This window comes from Pseudonaja textilis, chromosome 10, assembly GCF_049901715.1.
Source record: "Pseudonaja textilis isolate UNSWEBS1 chromosome 10, rPseTex1.2, whole genome shotgun sequence".
NCBI classification, from domain to species: Eukaryota; Metazoa; Chordata; class Lepidosauria; order Squamata; family Elapidae; genus Pseudonaja; species Pseudonaja textilis.
In genome coordinates, this window is record NC_141999.1 from 18,420,728 (window position 1) to 18,440,033 (window position 19,306).

The 19,306-nt window shown below is 39.9% G+C and overlaps 2 protein-coding genes across 4 annotated transcripts in view; both read left to right on the forward strand.

The window, feature by feature from the left end:
• Positions 1-19,306, forward strand: part of CD22 (CD22 molecule) — a 76,689-nt gene that overhangs the window by 34,700 nt on the left and 22,683 nt on the right. The window lies entirely within an intron of this gene.
• LOC113448229 (B-cell receptor CD22-like) lies at positions 106-18,511 on the forward strand. Of its 2 annotated transcripts, none has more exons than XM_087939982.1 (11): positions 106-213; positions 3,782-3,839; positions 4,552-4,965; positions 5,679-5,963; positions 7,026-7,298; positions 8,564-8,833; positions 11,938-12,351; positions 14,160-14,447; positions 16,475-16,750; positions 17,542-17,805; positions 18,262-18,511. In XM_087939982.1, the coding sequence occupies exons 2-11, from the start codon at positions 3,806-3,808 to the stop codon at positions 18,273-18,275; spliced, it is 2,532 nt and encodes an 843-aa protein (XP_087796108.1). In that variant the 5' UTR covers positions 106-213; positions 3,782-3,805; the 3' UTR covers positions 18,276-18,511. The 2 variants fall into 2 exon arrangements, with proteins under 2 accessions (XP_087796108.1, XP_026574620.2); XM_026718835.2 differs by lacking the exon at positions 106-213 and adding an exon at positions 2,249-2,468.

Here is a 19,306-nt window from a genome sequence, read left to right on the forward strand (position 1 = left end):
TCAAGAGGGCCTCTGGCTATTTCAGGTCAACTCCGTCCCATTTGGTTCTGAGGGTTTTTTGTTTTTTTGTTAATAATAACTCCCCTGTTTGTTTTGTCAGGATTCCAAAGAAGCTCGGGTTGAAGGAAGAAAGGCTGCAAGAGCTGTTCCGTGGAGAAGAGGCAACAGGATGTTCTAGGGTGGAAGCGGGATTGACCACAAAGGGCAATAAAGGTAAATGGACACAGGGTAAACCAAGGACCAATTTATGCAAGCAGCATTAAGTTTGCAAAGTGCAATCTGAAATCCAGAATCTCTGGTTCCCCCCTTTCACCCACTTTATGCTATCACGGAGTCAGAGCTGGTTGTTTAAAGCAGCAGCCACCAACCAGTGGGCTGGGGACAACTGGTAGTCTGTGGAAAAGTTTTGGCGGTCCCCAGAGAAATGTCACCCCCAAAGCACCCCCCAAAGCAATTAATCCAGGCTGCGCAGGGACACAGGGCTGTGCTACCCACATGGCTGCAGGAACACAAGGCTTGCGTCGCTTGCACTGTGAACAACACGAGGTAGTGAGGGGAGGGGAGAAAGGGCAGAGGGGGGGGAACTTTCCCCACTTGCCCCATGCACCTTGCCTGGCCACCGGTCTGCTTCTTTCTGCTTCTTTCTTCTTTTGACTGCACGCAAGGAAAAGTCTTTCTTTCTCTCCCCCAAACTCCGCCAGAAATGAGTCTTTGGGACCCTGCAAGATATCCTGCTGCAAGAGGCTGCACCGGTGCGACAAGTCTCACAAAGACTCATTTCTGGTGGAATTTGGGGGAGAGAAAGAAGGACTTCTGCTGCTTCTGCTGCTTTCCTTGCATGAAGCCAAAAGTCTCTCTCTCTCTCTCTCTCTCTCTCTCTCTCTCTTCCTGAGAATGGAGCTGGAGATGGTATCCTGTGATCCCAAATAAAGAACGATCGATCGGTAGAAAAACGGTGGGGGATTTCCTTGCAGACTTATATTGGGATTTTCCAAGGGTCTCTGGTCCGCGGGATTTAAAATTATGGGTTTGGTGGTCCCTGAGGTCCAAAAGATTGGCACCCCCTGGCTTAAAGGGCAACCAGGAGTTGTTGTAAAGAGGCAAAACAGGGAAAGAAGATAACACTTCAGTTAGTTATTAAATCTATTTATTTTTTTAAATTTATATGCCTCCCGCCTCGCTGTTTGAGGTCACTCTGAGCGGCTTACAATACAATTTAAAAAATAGGTATATTAAAAAGAATTGGAGTATAAAAATAGATAAAAATTACAAAATATTAAGTAGAGACTAAATGACCACGGGTTTAGAGTAGAATAGTAGTGGTGCCTTCTCTTACCGCACCAACCAGCATACAGCCTACAGCTTCTTCATAAGGGCCCCAAACCAATTGGCAGAGGCAATTTTAAGGCTCTTCCTGGAGGCCTGAAAAGTGGGAGAAGATCTCATCTCCAGAAGCCAGCTGTTCCAAAGGCCAGGGACCCTGGCAGAAAAGGCTCTTCTATATCCCACCAGCCAAAATCCTTGGATGATGTGGTCCGCAGTAGGTCTTTCTACTAGAACAAGTGGGGTGGGCCAGTTCCATTGGGCAAGATAGTTCCTCAAATATCCCGTACCCATATCAATAGAGCTGATGAGTGGTACAGTGGCCTTGAGGTGGAGCTCTCACCTCACAATCAGGAGGCTGTGAGTTCAATCCTAGGTAGCGGCAGATATTTCTATCTCTGGGCCCAATGAGAATATATTTACTGAACAAAACTCCACATTGGCAACAGGAAGGTCATCCAGCCATTAAACACGCTGCTAGCTCCATTCAGTTGCCTAGACTCCACCCTGCAAGGGATTATCGGGTCGTTGAAAGATGATGATGATATCAGTACAGCTGAGCTGGACATCCTAGGTGTAGCGTTCTAAGACTAGGTTGCTTTGTTCTTTTAGAAATTTTAGGACTCCAATCATGTTCGTGCTGATCTGGGCAGTTGTGATATGGAGTCTCAAACATCTGTAGAACTCCACCTTAAATGAAGGAATCATAGCCCTTCTTGTCTAGAGACTAGCAATCAAAAAAGGCAAGAATGCTTCAGGGTCCAAGAACATTGCTTTGCCTGGGAGAAATGCCAAGCTACTGTATAGTGAGAACTGAAAATCTTGGTGATTTTTTTTTTATTGCACATATTTTAGAAGCAGACTCCAGTATTATGTGTGCAACACCATATAAATCCAGCTTCTAACTTCTTCCACCCAGTTGAAAACATAATGGTCAGATATAATGTCAGCTATATAGCTGCCAGTAACCGTCCTTGACTTATTCCATTATCGCACTTAAATGTTCCCCAGATATACAAACATTTGATCTGGGGAAAAAACACGCAGATGTAAACACACGACAGAACTTTCCTCTGCTTTTCGGTCCTGTTTGCTAAATCTTCATTTCCAGAAAAGAACAGTGGATCTGAAATTCTATTTTACTGGTGAGTTAATTCACCTTTATTTTATTTTGCTTTCCTCCAGATAACCCAGCGTCCCACTAAATTATAAAAATAATACAATACGATTGGGTCAGCAAAGGTGAATTTGAGTTCACAGCATTTTCTTTTAACTAATCTTACTGGATGGAATGGATTAGACAGCATCAGGGTATTCAGTACTATCCTACGCTGTGTAGTAGTTCATTTGTGGGAAATAATTTGAGAATGTTTTGTAGCCAATCTAGTGAATAATTCTCAGGCTGCAGTTGAACTTTTCTAAATCTTGTGTCCTCTATCTTGTCTAGAAGAAATGAGAAGCTTATAGATCAGTGTTCCGCAACATTAGTAAAATTAAAAGATGCGGACTTCAATTCTCAAGATTCCCTAGCCTGCCATGCTAGCTGGGGATTTTTGGTGGTTCACATGACTTAAAGTGGCCAAGGTTGAGAAATACTACGTTAGATCTTGATATATTGGATTCCAACTCTCATTATCCCTGATCATTGACCACGATCAATAGAGCTTCTGATTGTTTATGCAGTCTACATGCAAATTTTCTTTTTTTTCCCCCTCTTAATCGCAGAAACGAGAGTGGAGACAAATGGCAAGATTCCGAGATTTTTTGTAGATTAGGAATTCTTGTTTAGCTCATAGACGATTGCCTCTTTGCAACATGAAGCATTGGTTAGGTTCATAAATCACATTTGGTTGTAATATGATGTTTTTGCTTGGAATCTAACAATTTCAGAACACAATTGTGATCATTTGTAAAGCATGAAATAGGGATTATGTAGTTAAAGTCATTCTCATTTTCTTTATACTGCTTTGTTGAGACATTGAGACATTCAGCTATTGTGTTAAGATAATAGCAATGGGTTTTATAATATGCAGGTTTTATGGCACTTCAGCAAGGTTGCTATGTAGACATTATAAATGACTAGGGTGGAAATGATTCTAATTCTAAGAGCTGTGAGGAGTAACATGATATTAAAGAAACCCAGAGATGCTTCCCTGCAACTAATATTTTACAGAAAACCTGCATAATTCTTCCCATCAGCATTACTGAGTTGCTCAGTTTACAGCATTCATTACAAATATTTTTAATAGATTGTATAGATCAGGACTAATGGAATACATGTTGCTTGTTGAATGACTTTTCTTGTGAAGCTTCCAACAGAATTGCTGCTGTAGTAGGCCACGCTTTGCTAATTGGGTTTCCTTTTTAGCTAAACTTATGTTTTGGTCAAAATCACCTATCAGTGTATTCACCATGAATGGTGAAGGCCATTGTCAACCATATCCTTTTCTTTCCCCAGAATTGGGAATTACTTGATCTGACCATGAGGCATTTCCTTTGGATATTGTTCTTCCAAGGTAAGGAAGCAGGTTTGATTTGCCTCAATCAGTATGGTTTAAAACACATCACACTCCATTGCCCTCTCGATTTATGGTGAAACAGGGTCTAGAATTTGGGTTAATAGGGGTAGCGTTAAGATTAGAGCAAATTACATGGAGTCAGCTGGGTAGATGGTATTTTTTTCATGTTTGCTCAGGATCCGAATTAACCTGAGCATCTTGAGGCTAGGATACTTTGGAATCACCTTGCTATTGCAAACTGGAACTGTAGCTCTTGTGCTTGCCAGAATCCATTGATCCCAATAGTCATAGATGGTGATGACATGTCATCTCCTTTATGTAGAGCAAACCTACATCAATTCTATATGAAGGCTGAAATGACATTTATTAATACTGGCCATAATAACAGAATCTTGCAACTCTGATTCTGCATTCTCCTTCTACTCTTGCATTGAATTAGGGTACTGTCTGTTGGTTTCCCCCCTTGTTGCTTTGGTAATAGATCCTGCCTTATTTCTGCCAGGGTAAACTTCCTTGTTGTCTACATAGTGTTTACATTCTGGAATGCTCTTCACTTTGAGCTTCATGAAGACCTCATGATTGATCTTTCAGGCCTTTTTGAGCTCTTGGATTTAATTGAGGCCTTTCCTGGATGTATATAGCATGTATTGGTTTTCTGCATCAATACCAAAAAGATGACCGTGATTTTTCTTGTGTTTCTCCATTGTAGGCTTTTGGTGTTATGAATCCCCACTGAGGATAAACCCCAAAGTTTTGGTGGCCTGGACAGGATCGTGTGTTTTAATCCCATGTCAGATTGAAGAAAGAATGCATTCTAAGAAAATTCTTGCCACTTCTGTGGTTTGGTATTTTCAGCCTATTTTGGATATGAATTTATTCGACTATGTTGGCACTGTCTTATACAATAATTCCAGAATCCTAAATGAGCATGCAAACCTACCGGCTCTTGATTTTCAGGGGCGAGTGAAGTTTGTTGGAGATTTAACAAAGGGAAATTGCAGTTTGATGATTACTCAGCTCCAGAAAAAAGACTATGGCACATATGGGATAAAAGTAAATGCATCTGTAGAAAATCAAGCTAGTAGACAGATACTTTATGATTCAGCTACACTGAAAGTTTCTGGTAAGAACTTTGGCAGAACTTTTCATTTCTTCTCTGACCTGTATAGATATTGCTCCTTAATTTGGATATAATCTCCATCTTATTTGACCCTGTAATCCCTTGTGGGTGGAGTCTGGGCAACTGGATGGAACTGAATGTTTAATGGCCAGATGCCCTTCCTGTCACCAGTGTGGAGTTCACAGCAGATATATTCTCAGTGTGCCCAGAGAGAGAAATATCTGCCTCTACCTAGGATTGAACTCAGCCTCCTGATTGTTAGGCAAGAGCTCCACTTCTAGGCCACCACATCACTTTATATCATATCCATCATCTTGAAGTCTTATTTGCAAGATCTCCATTGAGGGTTTTCCATTCAGAAATGTTGAGTTGCTATCACAGCAGAGAAAGAGCACAGAGAGCTACTCAGAGAATAGAAATGCATTCGTCTATATCTTGCTGCAGACTGGCAGAAAGATGTGATTTATGGAGAGTCAAGCTGCCGATGTTAAAATAATTTCTTGTTGTCTAGGAGCACCTAATAAAGTTAAGCAAATCCTAAAGCACCTTGTTGCTCTGGTTTTCTTTCCAACCTTTTCAACCTTATTACATTGTTCTGCTGAATTAATAAACATGCCATTTAGCATGTTGTGTTCCATACTGTACCAGAATTCTTATTTATCAGGCCACAGATTTTCTTCCTATTTTTTTTATCCCTTGTTATTTTCTTGGTACAGATTTGTTTCCAAGTCCCACGTTGGAAATCTTGAAATGTCAAGAAAGATGGGCCCTGCAAGTGGTTTGTTCGGTGCCTTCCCATTGCCCAGAAGATCCAATAACAATGAATTTCAAAGGTCTAGAGAAGTATTATTTGACTGCAGAAACTATGATGATGGATGATGGAGTACTCCGGAGGATAGTCACCATTCAACCAACTGCAAGACCTAAAAAGAAAGCAATAACCTGCCAATTGAGCAACAAGGCCATGAAGTCATCCATCACTCAGGAGCTAGAAATGAAAAGTGAGTGTGAAGTTGAGAGGAAATGAACAACCTTGGGTGGGTTTTTCTGACAAGAGTAGACAATTCGTCACATCTCACCAAGCTTGATTCCTGGTTATGAATAAGGCCATGAAGTTTTTTTTTTTTTAAAGCAGATGAGATAGCATTTGACACGGTCTCTTTCAGGGACATTAAAAAAATTACAGCATGACTGCATTTTGGGGGAATATACATTATGTTCTGAAATATTATCACTGTTTTATTTTCTATACAATAACTTGGTCCTCAACACCAATAAGACCAAGGAGCTTATAATGGACTATAGAAGGAACAGATCAGACATCCAGCCCTTGCTTATCAATAGAGACTGAGCAGAGCAAGTGGCCAGTTTTAAGTTTCTGGGTGTTGTCATAAAAGAGGACCTGATCTGGGGTGCTCACATTGCAGCCCTGGTCAAAGGGGCCCAGCAGAGATTAAACTACCTGAGACTTCTCAGCAAACAACAACTGAATGAAAAACTGCTGGTGACCTTCTACTGCTGCACCATAGAGAGTATTTTAACTTACTGCACCTCTGTATGGTTTGCCAATTGCACAGTGGCAGATAGGACAGCGCAGAAGATCATTGGTTGCCCTCTCCCCTCTTTGGAAGAGCTTTAGAGCTCTCGCTGCCTTAAGAAAGTTCAAAACATTCTCAAAGATCCATATCATCCTGGGCACCCTTTTTCTTTTAATTATTACCATCTGGCAGATGGTACAGAATAATAAAAACAAATAGGCTGAAAAACCGCTTCTATCCCAGGGCAGTAGCTCTTTTGGATTCTGCTGTATAGTGCAGTGTTGGTGTGATGTCGAGGGTTTCCGGTTCAATTGTGTAGAATGTGAAGGATGTGTGTTTGTGCTTTATTTTCAGTCATAATGTACACTGAAGATGATATTTAATTTGGTTGTATGAGGTGCAATGACAATAAACTAAACTAAACTAAACTAAACTAAACTAAACTAAACTAAACTAAACTAAACTAAACTAAAACTAAACTATACAAAGTCCCGCACTGATGTGTTGGCTTTTTTTTTTTTTCAGATTGTCCCAATGACGTCCAGGTTTCTGTTGTGAATAATCTGCCCACAAAAGAAGGAGATATTGTCACTTTGAACTGCTCTGTGGGTAGTAGTGTCTCTGGTTCCATCTCGTTCAACTGGTGGAAGATCAATCTCCATGGAGCTAATTTTAAAAACAGCAGTTTGAAGCTATTGACTTTCCCTGCACATTTTGGACCAGTGACATCTTACAAATGTGAAGCGTGTAATTCTTATGGCTGCACTTCATCTCCACTGCTCACAGTGGATATCTTCTGTAAGTATTACCAATTAGTTTTAATTGGCGGAGAGCCTTGAAACACCAATGACTGGCAAATACAACGTGTTCAGGAGATGAAGCCATTAGAAGAGGGAGATTGTAGGTGCTTCTCAACCAGTGTGAGTTAAAAGACACCCAAGTGCGATGGGATTTCCCTCTATCTATGTAGATAGCAGAAAAATCACAACCTATCATAGGTTAAAAAAAATAAAAGTTTGTTGTCCTTCCTGGAAAGACTCACCTGGCATCTGTACCAGTGGTGGGATTCAAAAAGTTTTATCACCGGTTTGGTGGGCGTGACTTGGTGCACGTGCTTTGCACACGTGCACACAATTTGTGTGCGCACATGTGCCAAATACGCACTTTGCACAGGCTCAGAGGCGTTCCAAGTCACCTCCTGCAAGCTTGCACTCCCCTGGTCGCTTCAGCAGCTACCATGCGGCACTCTTATGTGCCGCGCAAAGCAGCTGTGCTTCAAAAGCAGAGGATAAAGGTGAGGATAATGGGAGCCCGGATGGGTGGGTGGGCCCAACAGCAGAGAGGTGGAGAGAACCAGTTTGATCTCCACTGCTCATCAGCACTACTGGTTAGGCCGAACCGGGCTGAACTGGTAGAATGCCACCACTGATCTGTACTCTCTCTGTGTGTATGTGTGCTTTTGAGTTATTGTTGACTTCTGGTCACAACCTGGACTACTCCTTGCATTTTTCTTGATAAAATTTCAGAATTGACTTGCCATTACCCTCATCCTAGGGCTAAGAGAGAGTGACTGGCTCACTAACTGGCTTCCTACCTGAGGCAAAACTCATGTTCTTCTGGTCTTTTCTAGCCCAGTGTCTTAATCACTATATCAAACTGGCACTCACTTGCCACGTATTTCAATCACAGTCCTAGTCTTCTTATAACTTCAGTATCTTATTGCTCTCTACAGAGGATCTGCAGTGCACAGGCCTATGTGGGACCATCTTACCAACAGTTACAACCAGTAATATGCTGGTCAACGTTTAACAACCAGTTCTGTCATCTCTACTGCTACCACTGCACCAGGTTGCCAGCCACAACATAGCTGATCATTACGTGTCCTGGCTCAGTTCTGTTCTCACCTGGCTTGCAAAATTCAGAAAATTTGAACAGTAGGTTTTACAAGCCAGTATGAGTCAGGTCCAACCCATCCTTGGTTACAATACATGAAAATCAGGTGAAGGGAAATGTTTTTGCAACAGGTGATGCTAATCTTATGCCTTTGTTTTATCTTGTCGCAGTTGCTCCCAGGGAAGTCAACATTTGGAGAAATCCAGGAGGCCAGATTGATGAAGGCATGAATGTTGTGTTGCACTGTGAAGTGGGAGAAGCAAATCCCACAAATCTCGCTTATACGTGGTATAAAGATGGCAAAATGATTTTATTGGATTCTCCCCATGCATACTTGAACCTTATAAACATAGATCCAGCACAATCTGGCAGCTACTGGTGTGAAGCCAGTAACAGTGTGGGCAAGACACTTTCTCCAACAATCACACTTCATGTTATCTGTGAGTAAAAGCATAGTATGACAGTGGATTTATGCATAATATGGCAATGGATTTATGCAAAGTATGGCAATGGATTTATGATCAAATCTGGGTTCTGTTATTAATCTTTAGTGATGGATGTTTCTGTAGCTTTAGTTGGACATGGAGGTAAAGTTTCCCTTTCTTGGCGACTAAGACAGGAATCATAACTTGTTGATTAAAAATTGGCAGCTGGTGAACTTCCAGTTGAACTTCCCTGAAGACGGACTGCTGACCGCGATTGTCCACGGCTTTGGTCTGTGCTTCTTCATTGGAGAGCCCCGATCTGGGACAGAAACTGTCTTGTAGGGGTGGCGGAGGAAGGGGAGACTGCCAGCTGGGTAGAGGGGAGCCGCATATCCCCTCCCTGGCTTGGCAAACACTCCCTCCCGAAGATATCTGAAGCAGTGGACTAAAATGGCCACCCTGAAGGGGAAGAGTCAGCTGGAATAAGATTGTGCAGGAGGAGCGGTGAAAAAGAGGACAGCAGAGAAACCAGGAGAATTTTGCAATAGGGTACCCCAGTTTTGAAATCTTTTAAAATTGTTAAAAAAGTAGATTTAAGTGGCGGACAAAGAAATTAAGAAAGAAAATTTCTGACAGATGATGTGGCTTTGTACCCAAAAGGAAGAAGAAATTTGTATTTGAAATAATTAAATATACAACCCTGACATCAAATAGATTTATTAAAGCTGGACTGGGCTGTGTCAAGGTGAAAAATAAAATTTGAAAATGAATGCTTGGATTTACTGATATTGGAACTTTAAAAGTTTGAATGAGTGAGAAAAATCGGGAAAAAGGAAAAGAATTGACTTTAAATACAGTGAAGAGTGCCATCTAGTGGAGAAGAGAATTGTTTATACATATCTCCTATTTTAAAATTTGGATCCATTGAAGATTTGCTTGAAACAAAAATAACTGGAATTAGGATATTATAAAAGAGGGACGTTGGAAAGTGAAAGGGAAAAGGGAAATTGTGGAAGTGTTTGGTGTTTTTGAATTACAACTTTAATTAATGGATATTGAAAAGTGGAACTAATCTGGAAATCTTTGGAAGAGGAGTCAATAAGAGTAAAAACGTTGGAAAAACTTTTATAAACATTGTTTAAAGATGGCAGGAATGTTACTGGACCTTAAATTGGAACTTAAAAACATGAAAGACATGTTACAAAAAGAAGGAAAATCATTTGGTTTTGCATTGCAATTTTTGGAAATGAAGGTTTCAAAATACCAAGAACAACAAGAAGAGAAATCAACGCAAGAAGTGGCCCTCTTAAATGAACACTTGAATCAACAGAAACTTAAGCAAAGGAAGAATAGAAAGAGAATTAATAATAGATGGTCCGACGTTGTAATTAAAAGGGGGGTTATTCTAAAAACCGAACAAAATGAAAGGAAACAGCAGGAAAGGAAACTTCAGTGGGGAGTAATGAAACAGAAAGGAGATAGAAATTGGAGTGATAAAAAGAGGGCAAGAATGAAATGGGATTTGGAAAGAAAGGAATATGGCAAGCACATAACAATGAAATGCAATTGTTTAATTAAAAGGCACAGAGATAATAGTTGATTGAGAATTATAAGAAGGGATTCTGCAAGAGCAGAAGGACTAGTTTAAATAAATAAGAAAGGATAAGGTTGTTTAGAAAATAATGGAATATAGAATATTAAAAGGGGAGATAGGGACTGATATTGTTTTGTTATTGCTGTGATTGTTTGCTTTTTCTTTTTTATGATATGAAATTAAGAGAAATAAGCAAAACAAAGATATTAATGATATTAAATGAATTAATAAGCAATAACAAAAAATGATAAAATTTGTTTAGTAGAGTACTAAGATGGGAGGTGGGGACTGATATTGTTTTGCTATTACAGTGGCAGGAGTAATTGTTGAAGGGAAAACAATATTAGTTCTTATGAAGTGATGGGATTAATTATGTCTGTTTTATCTATAATTTTCTGAATCTAGATCTATATATTTTAGGTAATGGGAAAGGGAACTTGCAGACCCAGGTTTAAATGGGATATACATAATGTAGTAACTACTATAAAGTTATTATTGTTTCTTTTTCTTCTTTTTTAAAGTGTTAACTCAAGGTTAAATTATGGGAATCTTAGGGGGGGATTAATTATGTGATATGTCTAACCACAGGGATAGCACCTTGAAATTGGCAATAATAGGAGTGTTGCATTGTTGTTGTTATTTTTAAAAAATTTATATTGGAAATGTGTGAATTTTTCAAATGATGAATTAAATATAGATGAGTAAATTGCAGACCTGATAGACTAAGAAGATAAAATATAATGAATATGAAGATATATAATGATGCATTAAGGATTTAAAGAAATAGATTAAGCAATGTATTGGAAAAATTATATAAGATGGGAAAAGCTTGATGATTAAAATCAAAGAAAATCAAGATAAGTTATTAAATGTGAAAGATGAATAGGAAATGAAAGTCTAGTTTGTAATGGAAATGTGTTAACCTGGAATCATGCTGTTCACTGAAAAAAGATTTTTCTTTCTTTCTCTAATATGTGAAAATTGAATAAAACTTTTGGAAAAGAAATTGGCAGCTGGTGAATGGAAGTCACATTAATCACAAATAAAATGCTTGCATTTTCAGATATGTACATGTCATGATTTGAAAAACTTTTTCAGTTTGTGATTCTCAAAGGCAGTGAAAGCCATAAAAAAGAGATTTCAGAACCAGTGCACTGTAGTACTCCCTACTGTGAGAAAATACTAACATTGGTTCTATCATAGATAATAAAAGTAGAAGATCATTGGATTGTGTCTAGCATGAGAAATATGTATCTTCCAGATTTGGGATCCATTAATTATACCATGAAGTTGTTTCTGATTCCTAAGCTACCACACAGATATTCTCTATGAGATGTTTCACCTAACATTTTATTCTCTATGAGATGTTTCCCCTAACATTTTATGAATTTTGGCCAGGTATATAAAAATCTCATTTAAAAAAAATTAGGACACATCCTGTTTTCGACAGTTGCCTATTCTTAATGAGCAACATTTAGATGGGCTACAGAAATATTTGTAAATCATAATGATTTCCCTATTGCAGGTTTCCATTGTGATGAAAATCCAATAAGCATAGTTCCCAATTCTTTTGTTGCATGGGAAAAATCCTGCGTGGTGATTCCATGCCACATCAGTCAAATGCTTAGTTCTGGAACAGTCAATGCCACAGGCATTGTGTGGAATTTTAAGCCTTTTGGAAACAATAGCTGGAGCAAAGGGAAAACTACCCTGTTGTACAACAGTTCTCAGAACTCTGGAACCATCACAACTGTATCTGATGATGCTTTACCAAGCCGGATATGGTTCCTTGGGAATTTAACAAATAGAGATTGTAGCTTGCTGATCAATCCAGTGCAAATGCTTGACAGTGGCACGTATGAAGTAAAGGTGATTGTTTCCGTTGACAAATATCCGTGGCAATTCAAGCGGTTCCTTACAGCTACCTTGAATGTTACAGGTAAGAAATGTGCAATATGAGACTCACCTGATAGAAAGCTCTGTTTTCTATCTCTCTGTGTATTTTTCCCCAAGAAGCATCTTTGGTAAATGGTAGCTTCTAGTATACAAATTAATGCAAGATTAAGGCCAGATGATGTGTATACAAAATGTGTTATGAGTTGACACTCACTAAGTTTTTATACATCTTGGTTCCCATCAGGCTTTCTTATCCCTCATTGCCTTTTTTAAAAAAATCTTCCCTCTCTTTTGTTTATATTTTGGATCATCTTCAAAGCTTCAGGTCAAGGAAGGATAACAGAAACAGAATTCAATTTATCACAGAATCATAGGGTGTTCATCCCAAAGTGCATAGCTAAATGTCTGTGGAGGTTCTCAGTCATCCAAGTCATGATTGGCAACTGGACTTTCTGGTTTTTCTTTGAAGATGTTTTCTTTACCTCCTCCTCCTCCTCCTCCTCTTCCTCCTCCTTCTTTTTCCTCCTCCTCCTCCTCCTCCTCCTCCTCCTCTTCCTCCTCCTTCTTTTTCCTCCTCCTCCTCCTCCTCCTCCTCCTCCTCCCCTCCTCCTCCTCCTCCCCCTCCCCCCTTCTTTTTATCTGAAGAAGCTTCTTAGATGAGAAGCAAAACAGCTTCAAAGAAAAATCTGAAAGTCCAGTTGCCTCTTGAAAAAGCACCTTTGGGACACAGAATTGTAGGTATATTCACACCAACAGTTTGGTCATTGATATGTAGCATGGAAAAGCATGCTTAAACTAGTTGTTTTAGGACTTAGCATATGATGAAAACCCAGGTTGTTTTATCCATTTATAAGTCCATCTAATGGGTAACCCCAGAAAAAGAATTAATTCACTAACCATGTAGCGAATAAAATAAACAGCTTGGTTTGGTAACCACATGCAAATTGATTGTTGAATTCATTTGTTTTCTGGGTTTAAACAATCTATTTTTATTGATTTTGCTAGGCTTATGGACTATCCAGTCATCAACAACTCTGTGCAATATATATATATCCCGATCCCCATAAATTGGTTTAAAAACAATATAATAAAAATAAAACAAATCAATAATACTATACAAGCCGTGTACAACTTCAGGGACAATAATTTATATAACCAACAATTAAAAGAGTTTTCATTATCAGAGAGAACAAAGTCATGGCATCCCAGCCTTTGCTATATCACAAGCTAGCAAAAAAAAAAAAAGGCTAGCTGAGCTACACAAATAAGCCACCAGGTCTTTAAGAGGCCTGGGTTAAGGATGCTGAACAAACCCCATAATTGAAGAGGCTGTTAGTTTTTAGGAAAAAGCTGCATAGCTACCTCTCTCTCTCTCTCATGGATGGTTTTATTTCATTCTCTGTATATTGTGACAAAGTGACCAGATGATTCCTATGGTCCTTTCCACCCTACAAGTTTCTGATTTACAGAATCCAATTTTCCTGCTCCATAGAGCTTCCGTTTTAGTGTGACTTGCTTGGGAATTCTGGGAGTTGAAGTCCACAAGTCTTAAAGTTGCCAAGGTTGAGAAACACTGCCCTATTTGAACAGGTATAGGAAAGGACCATCCATCATGCTATTTATTGATAAGTACCATTGTTGAATAGCTGTTACTACTGAGAGGTTTTATTCCAAATCTTAAATATTGGAGATAACCCAATTCATGACTTTTTCCTTGGTAATTATAGTTTCATGACTTGGAGAGGAATTTTATAGTCTCCTCGTTTTATATTCTCTTCTTCAGCTTCTAATTTCAGCGTCTTTTGTGCTCAGTCTAAAAGTGTGCTATTGATTTTGGTTTTTTGTTGGCAGCGTTACCTCCAGAGCCCACCTTGGAAATTATTCCTGTGAACATCCAGGAGAAGAAGATAACCCAAGTGAGATGTTCGGTACCTTACCATTGCCCTCATAAGCTAATAAACCTGACTTTGACTGGTTTAGAACACTTTCCACCACAAAAAAGGACAGTTGGAAGTGGAGTGGTTGAGATGGCCCTGAGCTTTGAACCAACATGGAATGACAATGGGAAAATGCTGAGCTGTTTGTTCAAGTCAGGGGCAGCAGTGTTATCTCAAAGCACTGTGAAGTTGGACGTGAGATGTAAGTGTACAGTGGAGAAGGAAATGGCCCCTTTGAATGATTGTGCCAGCAGGACAGGATTTGGGACCAGAAGCTTAGGAATCTACCCAGCAAATGAACAGAAGGCCCCCAAGCAGAGCTGTTGTGGTTCGCTGGCAGCCAGTCCAGCTGGCAATGGAGTCAGACAGTGAGGAAGAAAGGGGACCAGTCAGGGAGTCTGGAGAGGACTTGGACAAGGGTCCTGCATCTGATGCAGGGATGGGGCCAGGACCACCTGAGAGTGGGGTGCTGTCTTTGGAGCTTTCAGAGTGTGGCAGCAGCAAGGCAGAGGACCCAGGGGAGCCTGTTCCCAGTGCCTGTGTGTGCAGAGGTGCTAGAAGGCGAGTGCAACTGAAACAAAAGGGGCGACTTGGGAGTAAGGCTGGGAGGTGATTGCCCCTCCCATAAGGGATAAAAGTCAGACCTCAATGATGAAATCTTTGCAGGAAGTTCAATAGATTCCGAGTCCTCCTTGAAACTCTGTGTACTCTGGTTGGTTTTTTTTTTTGGTACTTTGGTTGGTTTCTGTTATAATTAATTTGGATACTTCTGTTTTGGGTAGCATTCCACAGCACTGAAAGGTGTGGGCTTATCTTGGGGAACTGTTTAAGATTAGTTCTGGCTGAGAATGAAAGTAATTCTCATCATTGCATTAAAATAGGTTTTGCTTTTAAAACAAGTTTGTGTTTTGTTATGTTTGATGAAGCCTGGGTCAGAACAAGGGTATGGTTAATTCTGAAACTAATGTAGTCATATGCGTGTGAAGAGGGGCCAACCAAAAAAGACCCTAGTTTTGAACTATGCAGCTGACTGATTTAGGGATTGAGAAAGTTCTACTCAAGATGAGTTGAATTCCATGACTTTTATAGGAAAGTAGTAAGTCTCTTTTAAGTTGGGTTGACTCCAATTGACTTAATGGACATATTCACATGATTTTCTAGTCAGCACTATAGAAATAGTTTGTCATTTTTTAAAATCTAGTACAGGGTTTGCTTGCTTTTTTTGAGTTCTCAGTCAAGTGCACAATCCTAATATTTCAAGATGATCTCCCATCCAGTGGTGGGATGAGGCCAGTTTGCACTGGTTCTAGCAAACCGTTAGCTCTGGTGAGCAGTTGGCCCTACCCCCTCCACCGCCGCCATTTCCTGTCCTATACTTCCTTGTTTTTAGCTCAGCTGATTCGCGCGGCCAAGCAGATTGCCGCGCTTGAGCTATTTTACTCACCAGTACTAACATGGAAGGTAAGTTTTTAAGGTTAAAATGGGTGGTTTTTGAATGCTGCATGCAAAGCGCACTCTCATAGACCAGTAGTAAAAAAATTTGAATCCCACCACTGCTCCCATCAAACTTTTAAACAGGCCTGGCACAGCTTAGTTTTTCAAGATCTGCTAAAGTCAGTAAGCATTACTTTCTTCCAGGACCTCAGTGAGCTTGCACAAAAGCTGAAAGCTACGAAACTCCAGGAATGAATCTTGTGAGGCTCAATGGTATTGATATCTCTGTATATATATAAAAGAGCCCACGTTGGATGTTCTGTTGCAATTTAGTTCTTTCCAAAAAGGGGAAAAAGCATGGAAAGTGACAATTTAAATACACAATTTAAACATAATTCTTTTTTCTTGTAATCTCAACACGGTTCTCTTTTCCCGTACTGTAATCTCATCATATGTGTGCTTTGCACTGGGCCATTCTTTTGATGGATGTACACCGTAGAAGCTACAGTGAAGAAGGCAATGTGAAGAAGGATTAAAAAGAGGAATTAGACCAAAGTTCTCTATCTCAGCAACTGTAAAATCTTCAACTCCAACAAGTCTGCTGGGAAATTCTGGGAGTTAAGTTCCCTGATATTTTTAATATGTGAATTTAATCAGGGATTGTTTCAACCAGTTTATTTTTTGCCAGGCAAGGCATATGGTTCTATACATACACATTCCTTAATATTATAATATATTCACAATATACTCATGACTATTTCCGCTACTGAGAGATGTATTGATTTGATTTTCCAGATGCTCCCAAGGATGTCCAGCTAGTTATTTTAAATGATCTGCCCATTAAGGAAGGAGATACCATCATGATGAACTGCTCTTTTGGCAGTAGTAAGCCCAACGATAATTGGTACAACTGGTTTAAGTCAGATCCCTCTACGATTGAATATAAATATAGTGGTCCAGATGTAATGACCTACCCTGCAACGCATGGACCTTACAACACTTCTTATGAATGTGAAGTATGCAACAGGGTTGGCTGCACTGCATCGCCAGTAATCATGTTGGAGGTCTTCTGTAAGTAACACGAATGAATTTACAAGTTTGAAAACTTGAATTGCCAAAGAAAGGAAATACAATAAGGCGCCCTAGAAGACATTGGGTTTTGCAGGGAGGAGTCTAAACCAGTTAGAGAATGCATAACTATGGTCAGGAGATGTGATGGGTGGCGGCCTGAATGTTGATGTTCTCTATAGCAGTGTTTTCAAGCTTGACAGCTTGAAGATGTGTGAACTTGAATTCTGGGAGTTGAAGTTCATAATCTTCAAGTGGCCATGGTTGAGAAATACTGATCTGTGGGGTTTCCTTCCTACGGAAATGGCCTCCTATGGAACAGAAGGGATGACACGCCTTCCCCCAACTCACTCTCATGGATTTTCCAGAGTCTCTTTTAAGGGTCATTAATGTCATTTTACTGTACTATAGTATAACAATTTGAATTCCTAAGAGCTGTAATGGCGCAGTGGTTAGAATGCAGTACTGCAGGCTAACTCACGGCTCACTCCAAGAGTTTGATTCTGACAAGGTTCAGCCTTCCATCCTTCTGAGGTCGGCAAAATGAGGACCCTGATTTTTGAGGTCAATATGCTGACTCTTTAAACCACTATAGAGAGGGGTGTAAAGCTCTACGGAGTGGTCTATAAGTCTAAGTGCTATTGCTATTGCTATTTTGTACAATTGGACTTTTCTGCAGTAGAATTAACATGGGTTATAAGGCGGCATCATTTTCCAGTGCTCAGTCCCCGATGGTGATATGGAAGGAGCAGGTCATTTCCACGGGAGTCTTTTGCTTTATTTTTGTCTTCTAGCTCCTCCCAAGGGGGTGAAAATTCTGCAAAGTCCAGAAGGGAGCATCCATGAACCTGCCTCGGTTTGTCTGAAATGTGAAGTAGAAATAGCAAAGCACATGGATCTGACTTTCAACTGGTATAAAAATGAAGAACTGCTGGATAGTACAGACCATAAGCTGGTCTTCGTAAAAACAAATCCCAGCCATTCAGGCATCTATCACTGTGAAGCTGAAAACAATGTCGGCAGATCACGCTCCCCAGCTTTTACACTGCATGTACTTTGTGAGTAATCATTGTTCATACATCTAGCTGTTAGGCTTGAGACATTGTCAGTCATTAATTTCTCTTCCATCTCTCTTTAAAACATACTTTTTGTATTTTTCTTCTGCAAAAAGTGAACAATTGCAATGAGTTTGCATGTGTTTCCTCTTAAAATATGCAATTTCCTCTTAATTTCCCCCTAAAATATGCATTCTCGTAATCTAGACCCTTTTCTGGGGTTGCCCTCTAGGTATAAGTGCCATTTTAGGGTGCGACTGATACTCTGGTCTCTGGGAGTAGCTAGCTACCAAGCCTTATTTAATGGATGTCTTTTTCCAATGCTTCTCTTTAATCCCTGAGCTTGTAGTAGTAACTGGTAATCTGTTGCTCTATGAGATTGTAAAATCTATCTGTCACTATCTTAATGGCTCACAAAATAGTATTTACTTCTTTCCTTCCATTATACTGTACTTGAAGCTTCAAAGCATTAACCTTTGAGGAACAGAGGAATGGATAAAGACTCTGACATGGAGGATGAATGGGCTCCATTGGAAGACTTGGAGGAAGTGAAATGGAGAAGAGAGGAAAAGAAAGAGAATTCATACTATTTTCTTGTGAATTTGGATTTATTTTACTTTACTTTCTGTGTTCATTTTAATTGTTACTTGAACATGTTTTTAAAGAAAGACTATAGTTTTTTTTAAAATAAAAAAGGACATTCTAAGAATCAGTGTTGTTGTGCTCCTTATATTGCTAAAAACTAATAAGAACCAGAAAGGGTTTTTTTTTTATACAGAAGGTTGCCTATTTGCAATCTAAACAGTCACATGGTCCAATCAGGGCTCTGTCCGGTTTTTTGGTAACCTAACTCCTCCTCTCTCTGTGCCCCCTATGGGAATGTCCTTGGTTCCCAGGGGAAAGTCTTAAACCCCCACTATCTTCATTCCCTGCTCCCTATCCTTCAGCTCCAATATGGCAATACTGAAGCTTCAAAATGACTTTGCTCAGGTCAGCTTTAGGGTTGACATATTTACTGAAATAATTTAGTAAATACTACTTGAATAGTATTGCAAATAACAACAATAACAACAACAACATTAATCAATATAATTGAAGGCTGATCTCATTGATGTCAGAGCATAGAGCCATGGTGGTTAGAGTGCAGTATTGCAGGCGACTTCTGCTGCTCACCGGTAATTCAGCAATTCAGCAGTTTGATTCTTACCAGCTCAGGGTTGACTCAGCCTTCCATCCTTCTGAGGTTGGTAAAATGAGGACCCAGATTGTTGGGGGCAGAGGTGGTATTCAGCAGGTTCTGACCAGTTCTGGAGAACCAGAAGAGGAAATTTTGAGTAGTTTGGAGGACTGGCAAATACCATCTCTGACTGGCCCCACCCCCATCTCTTCTCTGCCTCCTGAGTCCCACCTGATCGACTGGGTCTTTTGTTGCCATACACAGGAGAACGGAGCTGGAAAGCAGGTTAGTGGGGTGGGGAGGGAATGGGGATTTTGCAGTATCCTT

Excerpts from the sequence above, each read along its gene's own strand:
- LOC113448229 (XM_087939982.1), top strand. The coding sequence starts at position 3,806 with ATGAGGCATTTCCTTTGGATATTGTTCTTCCAAG. Across the intron at positions 4,966-5,678 it reads AGCTACACTGAAAGTTTCTG|ATTTGTTTCCAAGTCCCACG; the intron begins GTAAGAACTTTG and ends TTCTTGGTACAG. Across the intron at positions 5,964-7,025 it reads TCAGGAGCTAGAAATGAAAA|ATTGTCCCAATGACGTCCAG; the intron begins GTGAGTGTGAAG and ends TTTTTTTTTCAG.